At 37.2% G+C, this 19,728-nt stretch overlaps 1 protein-coding gene and 1 non-coding gene across 4 annotated transcripts; one reads left to right on the top strand and one right to left on the bottom strand.

The window, feature by feature from the left end:
• Nucleotides 1-248: 248 nt before the first annotated feature.
• Nucleotides 249-18,215, bottom strand: LOC149733040 (dynamin-binding protein-like). 3 transcript variants are annotated; one of them, XM_089883024.1, is made up of 20 exons: nucleotides 18,198-18,215; nucleotides 17,593-17,831; nucleotides 15,992-16,114; nucleotides 14,570-15,151; nucleotides 12,400-13,730; nucleotides 10,870-11,029; nucleotides 8,746-9,048; nucleotides 8,107-8,179; nucleotides 7,688-7,859; nucleotides 6,704-6,808; nucleotides 6,040-6,206; nucleotides 5,368-5,579; nucleotides 4,805-4,976; nucleotides 4,012-4,210; nucleotides 3,548-3,697; nucleotides 2,997-3,140; nucleotides 2,570-2,689; nucleotides 2,259-2,384; nucleotides 1,483-1,672; nucleotides 249-1,183 (listed from the first exon to the last, which is right to left on the bottom strand). In XM_089883024.1, exons 2-20 carry the CDS (start codon nucleotides 17,768-17,770, stop codon nucleotides 534-536), a joined length of 5,157 nt encoding a protein of 1,718 aa, XP_089739150.1. In that variant the 5' UTR covers nucleotides 17,771-17,831; nucleotides 18,198-18,215; the 3' UTR covers nucleotides 249-533. The 3 variants fall into 3 exon arrangements, with proteins under 3 accessions (XP_089739150.1, XP_089739149.1, XP_089739151.1); XM_089883023.1 differs by lacking the exon at nucleotides 18,198-18,215 and having other exon boundaries at nucleotides 17,593-17,890; XM_089883025.1 differs by lacking the exons at nucleotides 8,746-9,048; nucleotides 18,198-18,215 and having other exon boundaries at nucleotides 17,593-17,889.
• Nucleotides 6,879-7,006, top strand: LOC149733041 (U6atac minor spliceosomal RNA). The gene has a single exon (XR_016385620.1). It is a non-coding gene; the product is annotated as a U6atac minor spliceosomal RNA (small nuclear RNA).
• Nucleotides 18,216-19,728: the final 1,513 nt, after the last annotated feature.

Here is a 19,728-nt window from a genome sequence, read left to right as displayed (position 1 = left end):
AATAAACTAACCCTTCGTCAATTTATCAAGCCCTCGACTCAGTAATGCTCCTCCCATGAGACCGAGGATTGATTCCCGAAAATCTCGTGTTCTATAAAATGCTCGTTCGTGTGAAAGAGTAGGCGCCTAATCGATTAAAAGTGGGGGGGTGCTGGAGAGGCGGATCACACCATGGCCAATCTTGCGTGTTCGACGTTGATTTAAAAAGCTTCAAACATCGGGAATAATAATCGCCCATTCATCACAAATTGTTGTTTACTATGACGTCATAGTATGTATTATTACGAAATAAGAAGGTAAAATATGCAGCATACGTAATAATATGTTGATTATGATTTAAACAATGATACCTTTGTTTCCGATGAATTCATAATTGTGACGTAATACTGATCATTGTCCACGTCATAAAGCACCTAGTTACGTCACAATGCTGATAATAGATTGCTAAGTGCACAAACAAACAATCTTTGTTTAAAAACAATGAAAATAAAATGAATGACACACGAGGTGTTAAAACGGATACGACATCGGTTTCACAAATATTCAGCTTTCGTCAAATAATTAGCGGGGACGTATCCCTGCTGCCCACTAGCGGATGACATTAGCCACCATTCGTTGTTGTTTTCCAAATCGTGCGGAACCAGCAAGCCCAACATCTCCCCAGCCTCCGTTGTAAGTTCAAGTTTATTTCGCGCAATGAACGAATATTCGACGCGATAATACTCTTTGTTTACGTCACAATTGGCGTGTGTGACGTCACCATACTCTGATTCGTCCATCATTTCCTCTTCTTCTTCGAAAACTTCGGTTAATACGTCATCGGGTAGTTCCCCCTGGCTAGCGCTCTCGCGCAAATGGTAGACGGAGCTTCCTCGGGACGGGGACGGCGACGAACGTTGGCGGGGACTGGAGGCCTCAAAGCCCGTGGAAATCTGGCTATAAATCCCGATCTCGTGGCGGGGATTGGAAGCTTCAAATCCCGCGGATGTTTGCTTGTAAACCCCGATGTCGGCCGACGATGAGGAAGGGGTGGGGCTTACCGTTCTACGGCGAGGTTTGGGGCTTGGGGTTTGTTCAGGGGTGAATGTGGGGTTCATATGGCGGGGCGTTGTGGGTGAATTAGGGGTAAGATGGTTGGGGGTGTATGGGTGTAAAATGGAACATGGAAGGAACCCTTGGCTGGCTGGAATAATTAGGGAGGAAAGTTAATAATGGTCAACTTGTTATTAGGAAAAACATGGAAAAATAATTAAATATTTAAAAACAAAAGACTTTTAATCCTAAAACTCATTTTACAGGTATTCAATATAATAAAAAAAATAATTAAAGTAAAAATTAATCGATTAATTACAAATGGAACCAAAAACGTCAAGAAGAGATTTATTTAAAAATATTCTTTTTCAATCCAAAAATATTAAACAAAGTTTTGTTTAATCCAAAAAAATTAAAATATTTTTATTAAATAAATAAAGATTCTTTTACCTCCGTTATCAACGAACCAGCGTTGGGTATTCCCCATGGGGTCCTGGGTCTTCATTACCCCAACTATGTCACCCATGTTGACGGCTAACTCCACCTTCTGTGTGGGGTGGTGGGGTGACGTACACACGTGTATGGAGGGTGGGGGGTGTTTGGTGGTAATGTGGTCACGCTGTTGCTGGGTTTGAATCGGCTGTGGGGGGTTAAGTAAAATTGGTGAATAATTGAATGTATAGTAGGGTGGGGGAAGATGGAACACCTTTTCATTTTGTTTTCTCTTCCATTTGGTAGTAAACAAAGAACATTTAAAGATTTATGAAACCGTATCTTCACGACTTCCACAGACCGTTGCTAATTCTTTAAAACACGATCAGGATATTCGGAAATTATGTGTTAAAGGTGTCCCATCTCCCCCACCCTTCTATATCTTGTTTATCTTATATATAGCGAAGCAGTTAAATCGTTATAACACTTTATTGTCACTGCTGGTACAAAAAATACATTGTTATAACACAGGTGTTTCATACAACAACAATGGTAGCAGCACCAAGCCTTGAACTTCCATCCTCTGGTCTTAAGCAAGCCGTGCTAACCACCGAGTCAGATGTGTTTGTTAAAACTACAGCATTCCGACTATCTCTTTCCCTCTCATATGTAGACTTTTTCTATTTCCAAATATCTCTCACTTAAGCCAATGAGAGAATGGGAGAAAAAGGTAGCCCAAAGAGAATGTGAGAAAAAGTAAAAAATGAGAGATCACAAGGAAAAGGCAAACTCACTATAGAAGGAATAGACGTCGTGCTTCTCACTGAAGATCTTCTACGATGTTCCTCGTTTGACTTGGTTGAGATGAGGGCTCCGAATGATCCAGGCACGATGAGGAAGCGAGATACATCAAACACCACCTGGGGGCAGTAGATATGTTATTAGAAGGAGTGTTGGACCTCATGCTCGCTGTCGAGTTACAACACGAGTGTTGCACACCATACATGGTGGCTTCATACACCTCATGCTCACTGTCGAGTTGTAACCCGGGTGTTGCACACCATACATGGTGGCTTCATACACCTCATGCTCACTGCCAATCCACCTGGTTATGCTCGTGATTGAACTCTTCCATCAAACTTGTGCTGTCCAGTGTTGCCAGATCAGGTTTACCTTCCAGTGTTTCACAATCATTTTCCAACATATAATGAACTGAGTGTAACTCCTGTGGAAGTAGAATAAAGTGGAAAATTTTAGAAACACTGTGTTTTGGTAAAATTGCTATGAAATATACTTGTGGTATCTAAGTGTATATAGTTTCAACTTTATGTATGGATGACAATTTAGACAATCCATTAGTGACCACTGGGTTGGAGCAATTATCATTAAGTGTCTTTCCCAAGGACACATAGTCCCACAATAGTAGCAGCGACGAGCCTTGAGCCCTAAACCCCGTGCTTACAAAACATATAACATACCCAATGCAACACAGTGAAGACACCCCTTCAAACATTACACACCACAACTCCTACCTTTAATATCTTGCGTTGTAGTTTCACTTGTAATGTAATGAATGTAGATATGCATGTTTGTAACAAGCGAGCACCAAGTTTACATAATATTGGTAATTCATCAAGTAATTGTTGGTTTAGTGCTTCATACACGTTCATCGCCATCTAAGGGGTTACATGGGGGTTAGCTGCCAGGGTAAAATTATTACATATTTCGCAAGTGCAAAAACTTTAAGCACTATAGCAACAATAAGTATAATAGCTTCATGTTTTATCTGCGGGGCAACAAGTTTTTTAGCAGATAACAACACAAAAGTAAAATTGTTCCTATTTAAAATGGGGTGTCTAAAAACTAGGATGCAAATGACTGGGGCTCATAAGCGCCCTATGCTTGTGTTTTAGAATATTGCTTCAGAAATTGGGGGGGTCAAACCTTGTTATCAGTTAGTGCTTAATAACAACCACGATACTAGAACATTATAAAATCTATATTATTAATATCAAACCCCGGATTTCATAGCGTACCTCACTGTAGGACTTGACCAATATAGAATAGAATATTAACCCCATACCTGTATCTTTTCCTTGGAGTCTGAGTTTCGTTGACAGAGTTCGTAATCGAGTAATTTATCAAACCTCTTCTCGATGAGGGCTTGCGGTCCTTTGCATCGGACGAGGAAGGAGGAGAGGGGGGAGGCGGTGTTTAGTTGAATCTGGTCGTGCTGGGGGGTGGGGGTTAAGTGTTAGTATCTTGTGGCCAGAGGTTACGGGTTCAAGGCTCTATACTGCAACTATTATGTGCATGGATTTTGTGTAAATGCTGCTTGAAAAAAACTGACAAACAAATACCTGTATTTCATAAAGAACAAACATGGGGATTATCTCATTATTTTAATGTATGGCTGATAGTTTGGACAACCCATTAGTGACCACTGGGTTGGAGCAATTGCTGTTAAAGTGTCTTGCCCAAGGACACATACGCCCACAAAGCCACAATGGTGGCAACATCAAGCTGTGACATATCATACAAACTTACAAACTGTCGGTAAAGTTGTTCTGATATTTTCCTCGACGTCGTCGTGTAGCACTTTACCCCCCTCGTGTGGTCGGATGAATAGTAATCATAGATATCTTCAGCGAGCAGTAATTCACCGGCAAGTTCGTCGCGGAACTTAGTGCAAATATTCTCAATGTTTAACAAGAATTCCTTCACGCATTTCTCCAACTCTTTAAATCTGCGGAAATAATATCACTCTAACTAATTAATGACTGATTTTTGTGACTAATTTCTTTTTTAAAACAGAAAATTAAAGTGGTGTTTAAAGCTTTCATGGTAAAACCAGTACATTGCTAGACCATGTCTCACAGCATGGCAGACGGAATGTTGGTGCAATTGAACTAATGTTTTTACAGAACAATTATTTTGAATACAACATGATATTTGGTGGCAACAACAGGAAAACAAAATAAACATCATAATATATATATATATACAAACTTTAACACCAGGCACATTTTTCTGATAAAAACAACAGATGTTTGAAACATTTTTTCCGATTAATTTCTCCCACACAGCCAAGAACATAATTACGGTGATCGTGGATTAATTGCTTAAAAAATTTCCTTAAAAACAAGTTAGGTAAACGCTGATCATTAGTTTAGTTAATCCAGGATTAAAATTTGATTAAAAATGTATCGGAAAATATGTTTTGTTCGAAATTTTAAAAACATCCAAATCATATAGAGAAATACAAATAGGTACTAAATACGCATCAAACAAAAACCAAGTCCAACTATTGGTGTACCGAAGATATATATTCGTTCGTTACCTTTTCTCGACCGCGTTAAACCTTTCATCTACAGTTTCCGGTTGACCGATTCCAGTCACATGACCGATCCTCCGAGACATTCGTGCCGTCTTCTTCTTCACCGAGTGAATCGTAAGACGAGATATTTTGCCCGTCAACTTCGTTTCTTGGCTACCGCGGCGGTATTTACGAACTAGGAATGAAAATGATATTAAAATAAGGGTTTTGGAGTGTTGGGCTAACTATGGTTTAAATCCAAGATCCTTCTAGATGTGAAATTTTCGAAAAACACAAACATCTATCAGTGTCATGCTAATTTAATTTACTTAAATATTGTGGCTGAAAGTAAACATCAAATCATGGCATGGGACATTTAGGCCATAGTTGGCCCATTACCCCGACACCCAGGGTGCTACAACCAATAGTGACCGCTGGGTTGGACGATGTCCGCTAAGTATCTTGCCCAAAGGACACAGGGCAATATACAAACCCTCAATACAACCACCTAACCACTTCACCAAACACCCGCAGTGGTCACTAATGAATTGTGCCACTAACCCCACCTAACCATGACCCCCACCCACCTAAATCCTTCTTCCTTTTATCTTCATTAATCTCGTTGGCAGCTTTCTGCATCAGCTTCACTGCGTTTATAAGATCTCTATACGACGCATCACCCTCACTATCACCATGGTCGGTAAGTTTCAACAACTCTTGCAACAACAGCGGGTATTTTAACATCCTTTGCACAGGTTTGATGAGGAAGGAACCGAGGTCAAACGTGTTCACTTTCTCCCTGTTAAGATAATGTTATTATCGGGTTAAGTTGGTGAAATGGCTTAAATCCCAACCCCATGTCACATGGTGTGTCACACTGTATATCTCTCTGGTGGGATAAGTGTAATGTTATAACTTATATGTTTGTTAAGTAATAATGGGTACATAGTACATACTACATATAGAATATACAATGTTGGGGTAATTGGCCAACTCCTCATAAAATAAGTGTATAAGGTATATGTAATGTATTAATATTGCGATAAAAATGTTTCAACAATGGTCTACTTAACAACCCAGGCTTATATCATGCCTCCCCAAAAGTTCTCATCCATATAAAATACACTACGGGGCAATGGGCCAACTTAACATATATGTAAATATCTCTTCTGGTAAAAATTCTGCTCATTTACTCTATATCCAATAACCCAATAACCACCACAGTACAAAACCCCACGTTTTACACTACCCTAACTTACTTAGCATTTTTAAGGCACTCCTGCAATGGAACCTGAAACTCCTGGTCCTCCTCATATTTCTCTAAGAGTGACGTTGCATCATCATGGTTGCGGCAATATACTTTGTATACCTCCTTCATTTGAGGCGAGAAACGGGAAAATACTTTGCCAATGTTTTGCTCACCTGTCTGTAGGTGGGAGGGTTAGTATGAATGTAACTGGTTTTCCCCCCCATGCCTGCTTATGAGTTACCATGTATGTAACTTATTCATCTTCGCATGGCCAGAAAACGACAGTTGTTATAACATGGGTGTTCTGTTTCATACACCTCGTGTCCCCTACAAGTTACCACGTATGTAATTTATTTATCCTCGCATGGCGGGGCAACGCGGTCGTTATAACATGGGTGTTCTGTTTTATACACCTCGTGCCTGCTTACAAGTTACCACGTATGTAATTTATTTATCCTCGCATGGCGGGGCAACGCGGTCGTTATAACATGGGTGTTCTGTTTTATACACCTCGTGCCCGCTTATAAGCCACAGCATTGAGCCTCAAACCCATAACCATACACCGTATAAATGTAACAATGGGGTTATATAAGAACCGGCTAAGTTCGTTTCTATATAAATTACATCACATTAATTATATACCAAACTTATAAATAAATAATAAAAAAACTTACTGGTGGATTAGGAATTGCTTTCAAAGCTGCAAGAAACTCTTCAGAAAAAGCTTTGACGTCCGTAATGTTTCCAAAGAGAATGTCAATCCTTATATCTGGAGGGAGCTGGGCCCCACAAATACAAGATTATATTACAATGCTGCATATATAGGTAGAAGGGTAAGTAGATCATATTGTGTTGAATAAAAGGAGAGCTGGTTAGCACTCCCCTTGATAAGGACGGACATGTTGATTGGTTCAGCCATTCAATACATATAATGGATAAGGCACTGTCACTATGTGGCATCTATCCATGTTTTGTATAAGGGGGTATTGGTGGCTTAATCTCAATACATATATATCCAGTATGAGTATAAGATAAAGCTGGCGTAGCATTTATACTACACAAGCATGATTCCTGACATTTAGTGACCATCTATCTATGTCTTAGTGTTCGGTCTCAGTTTCATGGCTGAATTAAGATAGGCAGCGCACTTTATATTCTACGTCATAAGTACTTACAGCGGGACCTGAATTTTTATCAAAGTTGGGTCTTACTCTGACACCTAGGGTGCTACAACCAGTTGATTTGATGGCTTTGTTTGGGTTTATAAAGATATGGCTATTCTGACAAACCTACTGCAAACAATAGCTTGTGCCTTAAGGGGTCCTCACACAGATATAACAATACACTTCAATAACACTAACAGTGTATACCACGTCCACACTACATAGAATATTATATTAAACAACATTAGCACCAACACTGTATAATAAATATAACAACCCCTATATTAAACCACCCCCCTTTATTAACCATAAAATAAAACATAATAACAACAAATACCAACATAACACTACACAGACAAATACAACTATAGGTATACCTTGCTGTAGGTCCTTACTCCCCACCCATATAGATAAATGTATTAAACCATAATAAGTATAACAACCCCTATATTAACACTATAGAAATAGATCTAACCTAACCCCTACATTACCAACCTCTCGATCAATCAATGGTTCCATAATATCAATGATAGCGATCGTGATGTCTTGTAAGAAATCTTCCTCAGTCTTAATAATCTCGCACACCACATGCTTGCGTTTGGTCGATCGCTTGCGTTTCAAGTCTTCTACTTGTTCTATTGGGGGTGGGGTGGGGGCTCGAGCAATACTGGGGGTAAAGGGGTTATTGAGGGATATGGTTTTGTATATAGGTAAGGTTACAGTGAGGCATGAAGGGGTCGAATGGGTAATGGCTTGGTTAATCGAAATATATGAATATTATGATGAAGCTAGTCTATACTACACGAGCAGGGCAGGTTTGTTATGAGGTCCCACGACGGTCCAACCACTAAGCCATGGTTCCAGTTAAACAAATGAACCCATATAGAACAACCCACCCAACCAACCACACCCACCTTTCATATTCAGCTTCAGGTTCAACTTCCGGCTTCATGTATTGATCAACACTTTCATATAAATGATCTCCAGCTGCGTGGACGATATTGTGTGTTAGGGGGGTGATATAATAATGAGAATTATATTTGTAGTTAAATTTTTTATCAACACCAGTAACAGCACATTTATCAATATGGCTTTTCATGTTTAATATGACTTTGACTGTATTTTAATCCAGGTTTAAAAATACAAAACACTCAACCCATATAACGAGCCAACATCACCAGACATACGTACATGACTTGCCACCACATGTTTGGCAACCATCATAGGTAGTTTATATTTTAAACTTATAAGGTGACCGCATCCCAAGTATTAAAATCGAAAACATGTGCCCCCTATAACAAGACTACCCATCCAACCGTATCCTGACGACTCGTTGTTAATTGTTAAAAACATGATTATTGATTAGGAAACGTGTGACCTTCTACAAGCACACCACCCAATAACAATACCGAGCGAGTATTTCCAAACTTCAAAACAAAATTAAATGTAAGGGAGGCAGTGATACATGGACTATTTAAGTTAGGTAGACCAGTAAAAAGTCACGCCAGATTTTTCTAGAATTCAAAAACTTTCACTTAAACCCCCAGTATTACCATCATCGTCACTCGCATCCCAGGGGGTCAAATACCCAGAAGACCCCGCACTCGATGCTTCCTCATCACACGATGTCTCACTCTCACTTAATAACTCCCCTCTACTATTCTCATACACAGGACTTGCCCTCACAGGGGAATCCCCATAATCGGAAACTTGAATCACAGGAACGAACAGTTTATTGTTTGAGGCGATTGTTTGGTCATAAAGAGGGTTAATTAGGTCGACACGTTTTGGTTTCTTTTTCCTTCCCAGCCAGTTTTTATGTGTTCGTTCCGGCACCCCTTGATAAATCCCTAGATCTATATTCCTTGCATTTAAACCAGAAGTGTCGGATTCTGCCATGTCACTATTACTAGGTTTACAATGTAACTTAATTGATGCCAATTTTCTCTGTTTATAAAAAAGTCATTTAAAAAAGATACATATCTTCTAACTTTATTTCTTTGGCCAAGACAAAAGTATTTTAAAGTCATATTTTCTATTTTTATACAAAGTATTAGATATCATATTTACGATTAAATTCCTTTCTTATTTTTTAAGTAAAGATATCAATATGATAGTGATACCCTAATACTACAGCTTAAGATCTGATTCTGACCTAGTTACACTTCTTAAACAGCTTAAACAGAAACGTTTAAAAACCAATAAAAATATTTCATATATATATATATATATGGACTGCTATGTTTGTACTGAATTGAAACTAACCAAAAAATCCATGTTTTCTAATTTAGGCTCTAACTGACCCAACGATTTATAAACTGACATAACATCCCACTAAACAGCTAAGCAACATCATACACCTCAACTTATGGATGATATCCCTGTGCAAACATGCTATACAAACAAATGTTTGAAACAGACTGGTTACAACAGGTACGGACTGGTTATACATGTGACCATATGACTATGAGGTAACTTAAACATTAACTTAGAGATAAGATAAGGACCAAGTTTAATACATGATGCTAGTTTGCTACAAATAATACTGGTTTCACATGATATTTACTATTCAACTACCGTTTTTTTTTATATTTTAAAAATGATTTTAATATATAGTAGGGTGGGGGAAAACGGGACACCTTTAGCGCATAATAACCAAATATTCTGATTGTGTTTTAAACAATTAACAATGGTCTATGGAAGTCGCGAGGAGAAGGTTTTATAATTCTTTGAATGTTCTTTGTTTACTACCAAATGGGATGAGAAAATAGAATGAAAAGGTGTCCCATCTTCCCCGTACTAAAACTTTCTATTAAATACAACAGATCTTGACAGACAGGTTATGTCAGATACATGCCGGGTAAATAAGTCGCAACATCGACTATAGATATCATTTACTAAGGTTTATGTACATTCTACAATGTTACAACCAAATTTTGGGTGCATAAAAATAAATATACATAAGTAAGTAACATTTCCAATGAAAAAAGAGAAAGATAATAATTTTAAATTAATTTTGGTGCAAATACCTGGATATTAATACATTTATTTAAAAATAGAGTCTTTTGAAACGTTTTAAATAACTTCATACACAATATTTCCTATTTAATATTGACTTGTTTATAACAACATGTCTCCTTGCTTAATAATCATTCTGACAACTTTCTGCCAAATGCAGAGAAATCATATCAATCATAGATTCATAATTGCCATAACCTTCATGCTGCAACTGTGAATGAAGCTGAACCATCAAAATAGGTGTGACCAAAATATTATCAAATAATTTGAAGTATGATTAACATTTTAATGATTGCATCATATATATATATAATAGATTATAAAACCTGTCATACTTAAATAGTTCTGTGAACAAAATCTGGGTTGTTTCTACAACTTTATGAACCTAACCCATGAAAAATAGGTGTGACTAAATAGACTGCCAAATAATAAAACAGATCATATTATAATAAACCCTGAGACTTACTATTTACACTAATCTGTGGTTGAAGTCACTAAAGCTAAAGCTAGTGATATAAGCTCTGCATGCCACAACACAGCAGACACCACCCATATATCATAAAGAGATAAGGTATGTGGGCCTCAGGCTTAGTGTGTACTGGACCGTGACGCACTCATAGTGTTTACACATGTCAAACGTTTTCTATTTGTCTACTTACACACAATTTCATGCAGTTCTTTCTGCAGCCTCGTCAGCTTAGAGTTGACAAATTGTTTGTTTTCCGAGATCTCCATTCGTTCCTTTCCATCGAGTGTTCCGTTGTAAAGATTCTCGAGATCCTTTCGCATGCGGCAATATTCCTCTATCTCACTGCGTATCTAAAGTTCGGGAAATTTTAATTAAAATACAATAAAAACATAGATTTTTTATTTTCGAATATAAAATACAAATTTTGAACAACTAATACGCTGATATTGATATTCATTATTGTGAAGCTAAGGAATTTTGATTAAGTTTTAAATTAAGGATTTTTGCTGCAAAAGTACTTAGGAATACTGAAGTGTTGGTTAAACACAAATTAAGCTGCAATCAGTTCAAAGTAATTGTTTTTCCAGTTACACTCACATCTAATTTTGTTTATAGTTTTGTTTAGATTTGTAAAACTAGCTGTCAAGAACACTAAAATATCATTGAAACATTATATAACTAGCGCAACTCATTTAAAGGAATAGAAATTTAAGAGATACAGTGGCAGCAGATAACTGACGTATGTCGTGTGTGGCTTCTGTCATAAAATTCACAGAAATATCTAACATTTGTTCAACACATTCCACCAACAATAATATATTCAGCAAACATACTATGTCACCATTCACCACTTCAAGTTAATTACTATTTCGGATGAACCATGCGCGGTAAAAGCATGGTTGTTCTTCCCTACAAACTAATTTAAACAAATTCTACAATTTCTGACGAGCGATTCCACATTTTATATGAAAGGTTTAACTCCCTACCTAGAACACCTAATACACATTAATACAAAAACACAACAATACAAGTTATACAAACGATAAATTTTAAGTTACTGAATCAAAAAACTAATTGAACTAAACATTTTGCTGCTGTTTTCTACCAATAATTATTTATTGTTTAATTATGGTATAAAAACTTGTGAAGTCTTGCCGTATGACAAACGAAACGTCGGTAAAATAAATTTAACCCTTGTATACCGGCTGAACCAATTTATAACATAATATAATTCAAACAAAACAAAAACTTTTAGTTCCCTATCCACTTTCCTGTTGGCTACAGATATTTAGTTCCTGAATAAAGTAATAAAAAATCCCTGTATATTTATTTAGAATGGAAAAAACAAAAAGAACAACAAAAGCTCTTTATTCAATTCAACCCCGGTATGGTTGGCAAGCCATGTGGAAAGATTATTGTTAAAATAAGAATAAAAGAATGTGACTTGTTTAATATCGCATGGTGTGGCAATGACAACGGTTATAAATAACACTGGTGTTTTGCGAGGTGTATGAAACAGATACACCACGTGCTTGTAACTTTGTGGGTGATTGTTTTTATAGCCTACCTAAGATTTCAGGCAATTTATTAGTAACCACTGGGTTGGAGGAATTGTCGTTAATTCCGTACTCTGACAATGTTGCCAGCATCGAGCCTCGAACCAGTTTCCCTGGTCAACTTTGCTATACAATAATAATAGCAATAACTCAACATTACCAACCTTTTCAATTCTTTGCTTTTGTTGAGGGGATATTTGTGGTTGGTTGTTTTTCTTTGACTTCACCCTCGGTTGTGGAGGCCTTTTAGGTGGTGACATATTTCTCTTGGGTGAGACATCGGTTGAAACATTAGCAGCTGGTGACTTAGTGGGGGGCGGCGGGGCAGCGCGGGTAGCACGCTTGTTTGATGTCGTTCGAACAGGTAAATCTGGGGGTTTTTCATCACTCGCTAGCGGGTCAAAAGATAAAATGATTTCTTGGTGAAGTTTTTTTGACGGTTTTCCCCGATGTGGGGGGACAGTGGGTTGGGTGGGGGTTGGGGCTGATTTGGTGGAGTCGGAGCTACATGTCGAGTTTGTGTCGCTGCGTGATGAGGATGATATATATCGAGGGGTGTTTCGATGGAATATTGGGCTGGACGATGTGCTAAGTTCTCCAGCACTTGATGAATGTGGGATCTTATGCTCGCGGAGGCTGTAGCTTCTTTGGATGTGGCTAGCACTTCGATTAGGCTTCGAATACTCACTTTTTCTCGACACAGTTTTACCTTCATTTCCTGGCGAAGGGTTTAATGCAGTCATCGAGTTCGAATGTTTGTATTTTTGTCGGGGTTTTGAACCAACTGGATTTGAACGACTGATTCCTTTCATAGGCTGGACTGCCCCACTAAGTGAGGACTTGTTTTGCTCTGGTTGGTTATTTTGCATCTGTGGTTGGGAATCTCTTCGCTTCTTCACTCTATACGTCCCTGAATCGAATGCAGGCGGTTCAGGGTTCGTAGAAACTTGGTTTCTGTTGGAACTCGGCGCAATGTTAGCCACAGTGTAAGTTACAGGGGAATATTTCTCTTTCATGTTCTTTGCTACAACTTGTTGCAAGCACTCTGTTGGGACAAAACCCGTCTTCCCGAAATGGTCTTTAACATCGCACCACTCCCCATTCACTTTCAATACATGGACAGTTTCGCCGATATTTACAGAGACCTCAAAGTCTGTTGTAGCCACAAAGTCGCACACAACTAACCTGATGTCAACCTCATGCCTCCCCGTTATAGCTTTGCTTATGCATTGCTTTGCTTTCTCATTTTCTTCAACCCCAGCATCCATGATCGCGGCATCACTTTCTAATTTCTTGGCTAAACTGACGAGTCTATCAGCTACATACGATCGTGGTATATAACCAAAGTTGTTGTTAATCTTCCCGTACAACCACATATCCGACGTTCGTTCAATCACTTCTATATTATCTCCTTCTTTGAAAGATAACTCGTTCGAGTTTCTACGTTGATACGAAAACTTTGCTACCACGGAATCCCCCTCTGTGACAATGGGATCTGAAATTTAGAAATAACATTTAAACAAACATAGAGTAAAACAGTTTATACCTGAAAATTACAATTACCAACTAAAAAAAATATATATTATATAATAGCCTATCTATATATATATTATATTCTATAAATTAACTCCTAGGTTTAAAACAAGCGAACAAAGTAGAGAAAATCTATGAAGCAATGCACACTATGAAATACTCTGGCAAAAATAAATAAAAATATAAAATGATTCCTAGTTTTATAATGACTCAAACAGAAAGTACAGAAACACATGTCTAGTTATCCATTAAGTATATATTACACGTGAGTGCGAGACCCTCAGTTTGAAAGTAAATATAAATTGTTGCTTCTTATGAGTAGTTGCCCTGAGGCAATTCTTAGTAACCGCAGGTAATAAATGGTTCTATAGTTGTAACTTTGTTATTAGTTTGACAAGGACTACTAATCATACAATGTAATTGAAAAGTTAATTAGAAATATTGATAATTGTTCTAATGTTAATTACATCACTTACAAAAGTACATAAGCAACTTAAAATAAACATCCATCATATAAACTTGAATATAATGGTGGGTTACTAAAATAATGCAATAAAAAGAGAAGATATATATTTATGTTATATATATATTTACATATGTGTATGTATTTTATTAATTTTATTACATTATAAACAAACCTTGCTAAATTATATTCTTTCATTAAACTTTATATTATTAGGTATCGGCAACTATGGCATAAATCCCCCGTCCTCTAAGAAGGACATCCCCATACAGAATACATTAAACTTTACAGCAAATGGGCCACACACACACATATAGATATACAAGTTAATTACAAACCTTTTGCTTTCCCACCATTGATTTCACTTCGCTGTTCAACTGACGAGCCAACCACCCCACCACTAAACAACTTATCATTGTCCTGCTGGAGACAACGCTGTTGTTGAACCCCACTTGAAGCGACTTCAACCACTCCACCTACAGCAGGTTCAACTTTCCAACTTTTGTCTCCGGTCCGTTGCAGCGTCGACGATATCTCATCAACTTTTCGATCATTTTTAACAGAATTTTTTTTCTTGGAAGATATTTCGCTATTTTTTCGCTCGCTATTTATGGAGATTTTCGTGGTAAATGACAAAGGGAAGACACCTGTTCGATCCCCTATTCTCCCTTCAGCCCAAGCATCATCAACGTATTTACAAACATCGATAATTTCCCCAGCTTTGAAACTTAACTCATTATCGAGCTGGGCAGTCAAAGACATGGTGGCTTGTACTTGGCTCAAAACTTCATTTCTTGATTTTAATTTCGTTGATTTTCGAAACTCCATTGTGTAATTGAGCGGGAACATTCCGCATTGATTGTTACATCGCCCCATTACCCATGACTCATCAATTTTTGATTCCATAACGATGATGTCACCTGAAAAAATACACGAGTCACAGATTTTTTTAATTAAAAATTAATCTTAATTTAAACAATATATGAATAAACTAACTAACTAACTAGGTTGGTTAAGAATTATCAATATTATCGTTAAAAAAAAGTTATGCAAAGTATGATAATGTTTATTTACCAACTACAACAGTTACACCTGTTTACCATGAACTTGTGGAATAAAATTGTTATTAACTTTATTAAATGAATTCTAGTATTGGCCTCATTATGACATCACAATGACTGACTCACTACTGGTCATGTGACATACACCTCGTGCAACCATGGTTACGCACAGTGTGGTTTCAATGCCCACTGCATCAACCACACAAAAAAGTTCAAAATAATAATAATTTCTAAATAATATAAAACAAAGAATTGAGTAAAATTCCAATACTGTATACCCAGATAACCATACAAACAAATTTTAAACGCTTTAAATCAACACAAAAACTATAGCTGTATTACGATGAAGTAAAATCTAGGGGTGACACTGCTTAATTCTAAAATATATTTTGTCACCATGTTTAAAATAATGGGGTAACATCTTATACACCCTATAATATTACACCCACAGTTACGCTGTCACAGGTTTGAGTAATGGCTCACTGATTAGGGGTTAGAAGCAAGTGTAATGAGTGGTTTCTTCACCAGCACAAATATTTTGCCTGTTTCAGCGGTTTTCTACACTGCATTAATCAGTAAACAAGAAACGTTACAACGAATAAGTTAGATTTGTTTCACAAGATTGTGTGTTTAACTATCCCTGCCTCTCCTGTGTTTTTTTGGCACCAGTGATAGTTTGATTTTTCACTAATATTTCACCTTTTTCAAATGGAAGATCTTCAGATGTTTCTGGAAAGAAAGAATCAAGCGCAAATAAAAGTTTTTCCGATGGTTTGGTGGTTGGGAGTTGGATGAATGTAACAAAGTCTTTGGGGAACTGGCCTGGGGGGAAAACAAGGGTTAATGTTAGGATAAAACATCACAACATTAACTGTGGTAAATTATGTGAACTTGATGCTTTTTTTCTAATGCTTTTGAATGTTGGACGATTCTTACAGCAAAATAAAAGTGAGGATTAAGCGCTACGAAAAATGGTGAGGTCTTTAGTGAAAAAAAGAAGGAATATGAAAGTGTAGTATCAGCCATTTACTAAACGTTTCAGAAGCAAAATGCTGGCTCTTCTTTAGAAGCTTCGAACATTTTAAAAATTGTAATCTAAATATTAAATGCAGTTATAACGTTTTTAGCAAAAAAGTATCTTTTGCTTGCACGACTTTTAGTATTACTAAGTTACTCAGTTCATTATCTAGTAACTGCAGCTAAATTCCTTGTCAGGGTTTCGGAGTGAAGCACACCTGAGACCTGGGACGTAGCCATGTAGGTATATTACTCCAACACCCAGGGTGCTACCATCTAGACCACTGGCGTAAAGTTATGGGGTTGCAGGGTTGCCTGGCAACCCTTTGATTTTCTCCATACTAATAATGCGTAAGGAATTACGTTCGACCAAACGAAGACGCCATTATTACTGCGAACAAACTTTGTTTACGTTCGTTAAAATATGTCAATACCGATGCGTCATTCACGACACAAATGCATTCAACTGGTATTTAAACTCCTGTTTGCTAAATAATTCACGTGTGAATCGCTATTGTGACGTCAGTAATCAACGTGTGAATCGCTATTATGTCGTAATCAATTGCCAGGTTCAAACAATCGTTATTATGATGCAATGAATCCACGTGTGAATCCCTACTATTTCGTGATAAATATGCTGCTTGCCTGAGGAAAACATTGCATATAAATATAAAGCAGTGTTGGAAACGTTTTAGGCAGTTTATTTCCGCGATATTTCGTTCTGGAAACCTACTATTTCCGACGGACGGGTCTTCGTTTGTAAGATAACCACACACTCGTGCGGGCTTGACGAAAGGCGCATGCGACATAGCTACTGTGACGTCACTCGCCAGGCAATCGGATTCGACCGTTTCTCATTACACGGACTTGCCGAACGCGCGTAATTTTAATTTGTCTCATCCCTACGTAATTCTGAATAGGTTTACGTTTGTATGAGCGTTTACAAAGCACATATTTAAAGGGTTGCAAACCGAAAACAAAGGGTTGCAAACCGTTTTTTAAGATTTCCTTTCTTTCTGGTTTTTGCAACCCTAACGTTTAGTAAAACTTTACGCCTATGATCTAGACCCCACTAAGGCAGTTTAAAGACACTCAATACTAGTTCTATTATATAAGGGTGAGGTCTTCATTGAAGCACACCTGAGACTTTTTATTACCCCAACACCAAGGAAACAAAAAGTTTAACCCTTTAATTTAACGCAAAAAACGAAAATTTGAGTCGGGCTACCATGTACCATCTCGACACTGAGATATATAGACACTCAACAACACATAATACACACCCTGTGTCCCATCTTTTAAATTCGTCCCAAAATACCAGAAATCGTCGACAATTTTTTCAACTTCCACAAAATCTCCGGCGAGTAACTCCAGCTCAGCGGGGACACCTGGTGTGAAATTAAACAGCACCTTTGCTGTGCTTTGATTGGTCGAGGGCTCCGGCATGTCTGATGACATCATTGACTTTACATTTTATAAAAATTGAGGCAGTTTTGTTTCGGCAATAATATGACAGGGGAAACTATAAAAAAACAAGCGACCATTATAAAAATTTCGATTCTGTTGGAACAAAGATAATATAAGAATTTTAGGTCGGTAACTTGTTTATCCACGCATGGGGGGAAACTACAGTCGGTATAACACAGGTGTTCTGTTTCATACACCATGTGCCCGCTTAGTTACCACATATGTAACTTATTTATCTTCGCATGGTGGAGAAACGACAGTCATTATAACGCGGGTGTTTTGTTTCAGCCAACTTACATGATAATAGGTTACAAACCATACACAATACAAACAACTTTAATAAATGTAACTTTTTGTATACTAAATTTATTGATTGTATTAATAAACCAAACAAAAACTACCACCAATAAATATGTAATACCTTACTGTAATTTGCTATTCTGTTTGGTACGCAAATACGCCTCCGCTTTTTTAACTCCTATAACCACTCACCCCTAACTACGCTTTTCTGATAGATTAAAGTTATGTAGTTTAGTTTAATATAAATAAAATAACATACATACAATATTTTACACAATATTATTAACAGGTTACAACCAACAGTATAACTTTGTGAAAAGTTACTTCTGATACACCTTTCACTCAAATATTATCCTGTTTTTATACTGTTGGTTGGATTAAGTAATGGCTCACGTTTTTACGTTTAAACTGTTACGTATAAAGTTTAATATGAAATACAAATATACACTCAAACTGGGCGCTTATACTCGTAAACTTGAACTGTGTTTACTTAAAATAGAAACTGCTGTCTTCAAAGTACGGCGTAACGCGCGTTTTTACCTCGTGATTAATTACTAGCACGTTATAACAAAACAAACAACATTCAGACGTCAATAAACGATATTCCAGAATCGCTTGTATTTCAATCCGCTAGACGGCGTGCCTAAGCACCGACAAATTAATGTTATTTTTATGTCAAAGTCGCTCATTTAATAAACATATCGTATTACTTAAACATTTTAAAAGTTTAGAAAAATAAAAACAATAAATATTAAATTCAATTGAAATTTCAGAACTGTTTAAAAAAAAACATTTTCTAAACTATACGAAAAACTCTTTAGCATCGTCTAGCGACTATATAATATTACACATAACGTTGGGCAGGTGGGTTAAAATTACCGAACATTTTGCATTATTACACGAAATTCTTAAATTAAATGCATGCAGAAAATATCAACAATAAAGTTAAACAGTAGATGTGTGAACCATAGGGTACGTGGGTTCGAAAACTTCGTCGGTAAAGAACAGGACACGCAATAAGCAGATACATTCATTATATACATGCATATAAAGTGGGCGTGCATGTAGTGGAATCCGTTGTACTGTGGTGTCGATACATTGAAGTTTCGTTTTTCCCAATCTGTATCTAAGTGTATTAAATGCTTTGTGTTAGATATAAATGAAATTATTATTAAAATGTTTAAACGACCATATACACCTCGTGCCCGCTTAAGAGTTACCACGTGTGTAACTTTGTGGGTGATTTTTTTTTCTGTATGGCTGATAATTTAGACAACCCATTAGTGACCACTGGGTTGGAGCAATTGCCGTTTAGTGTCTTACCCAAGGATACATACGCCCACAATGGTAGCAGTATCCTATTCCTTGAAAATACGACATATCGGTCACGAGTTTAAATTAATGATTAATTGCAGGTGTAAGCAAGCAGTAGTTTGTTGCATGTCAATGCAGTGTGTGACATCACAATGAGAGGGGTACTAATATTAAGTTTGCTGGCTTGTGTAGCCGCGAAAGTTCTTTACAATGGGTAGGTATGGCTAGTTTTTATATAATTAATTATCATTTGTAACTGGCGTTGTTGTAACAAGGCGAGCTACACTGCAGTGTAAACGTCGCTTAAAAAAATAAACAAAGAAATATCCACGCTGACC

The sequence above is a fragment of the Ciona robusta genome, chromosome 8, assembly GCF_009617815.1.
Source record: "Ciona robusta chromosome 8, ASM961781v2".
NCBI classification, from domain to species: Eukaryota; Metazoa; Chordata; class Ascidiacea; order Phlebobranchia; family Cionidae; genus Ciona; species Ciona robusta.
The sequence above is the reverse complement of the archived record's forward strand: the minus strand, read 5'-3'. Positions and strand labels throughout refer to the sequence as shown.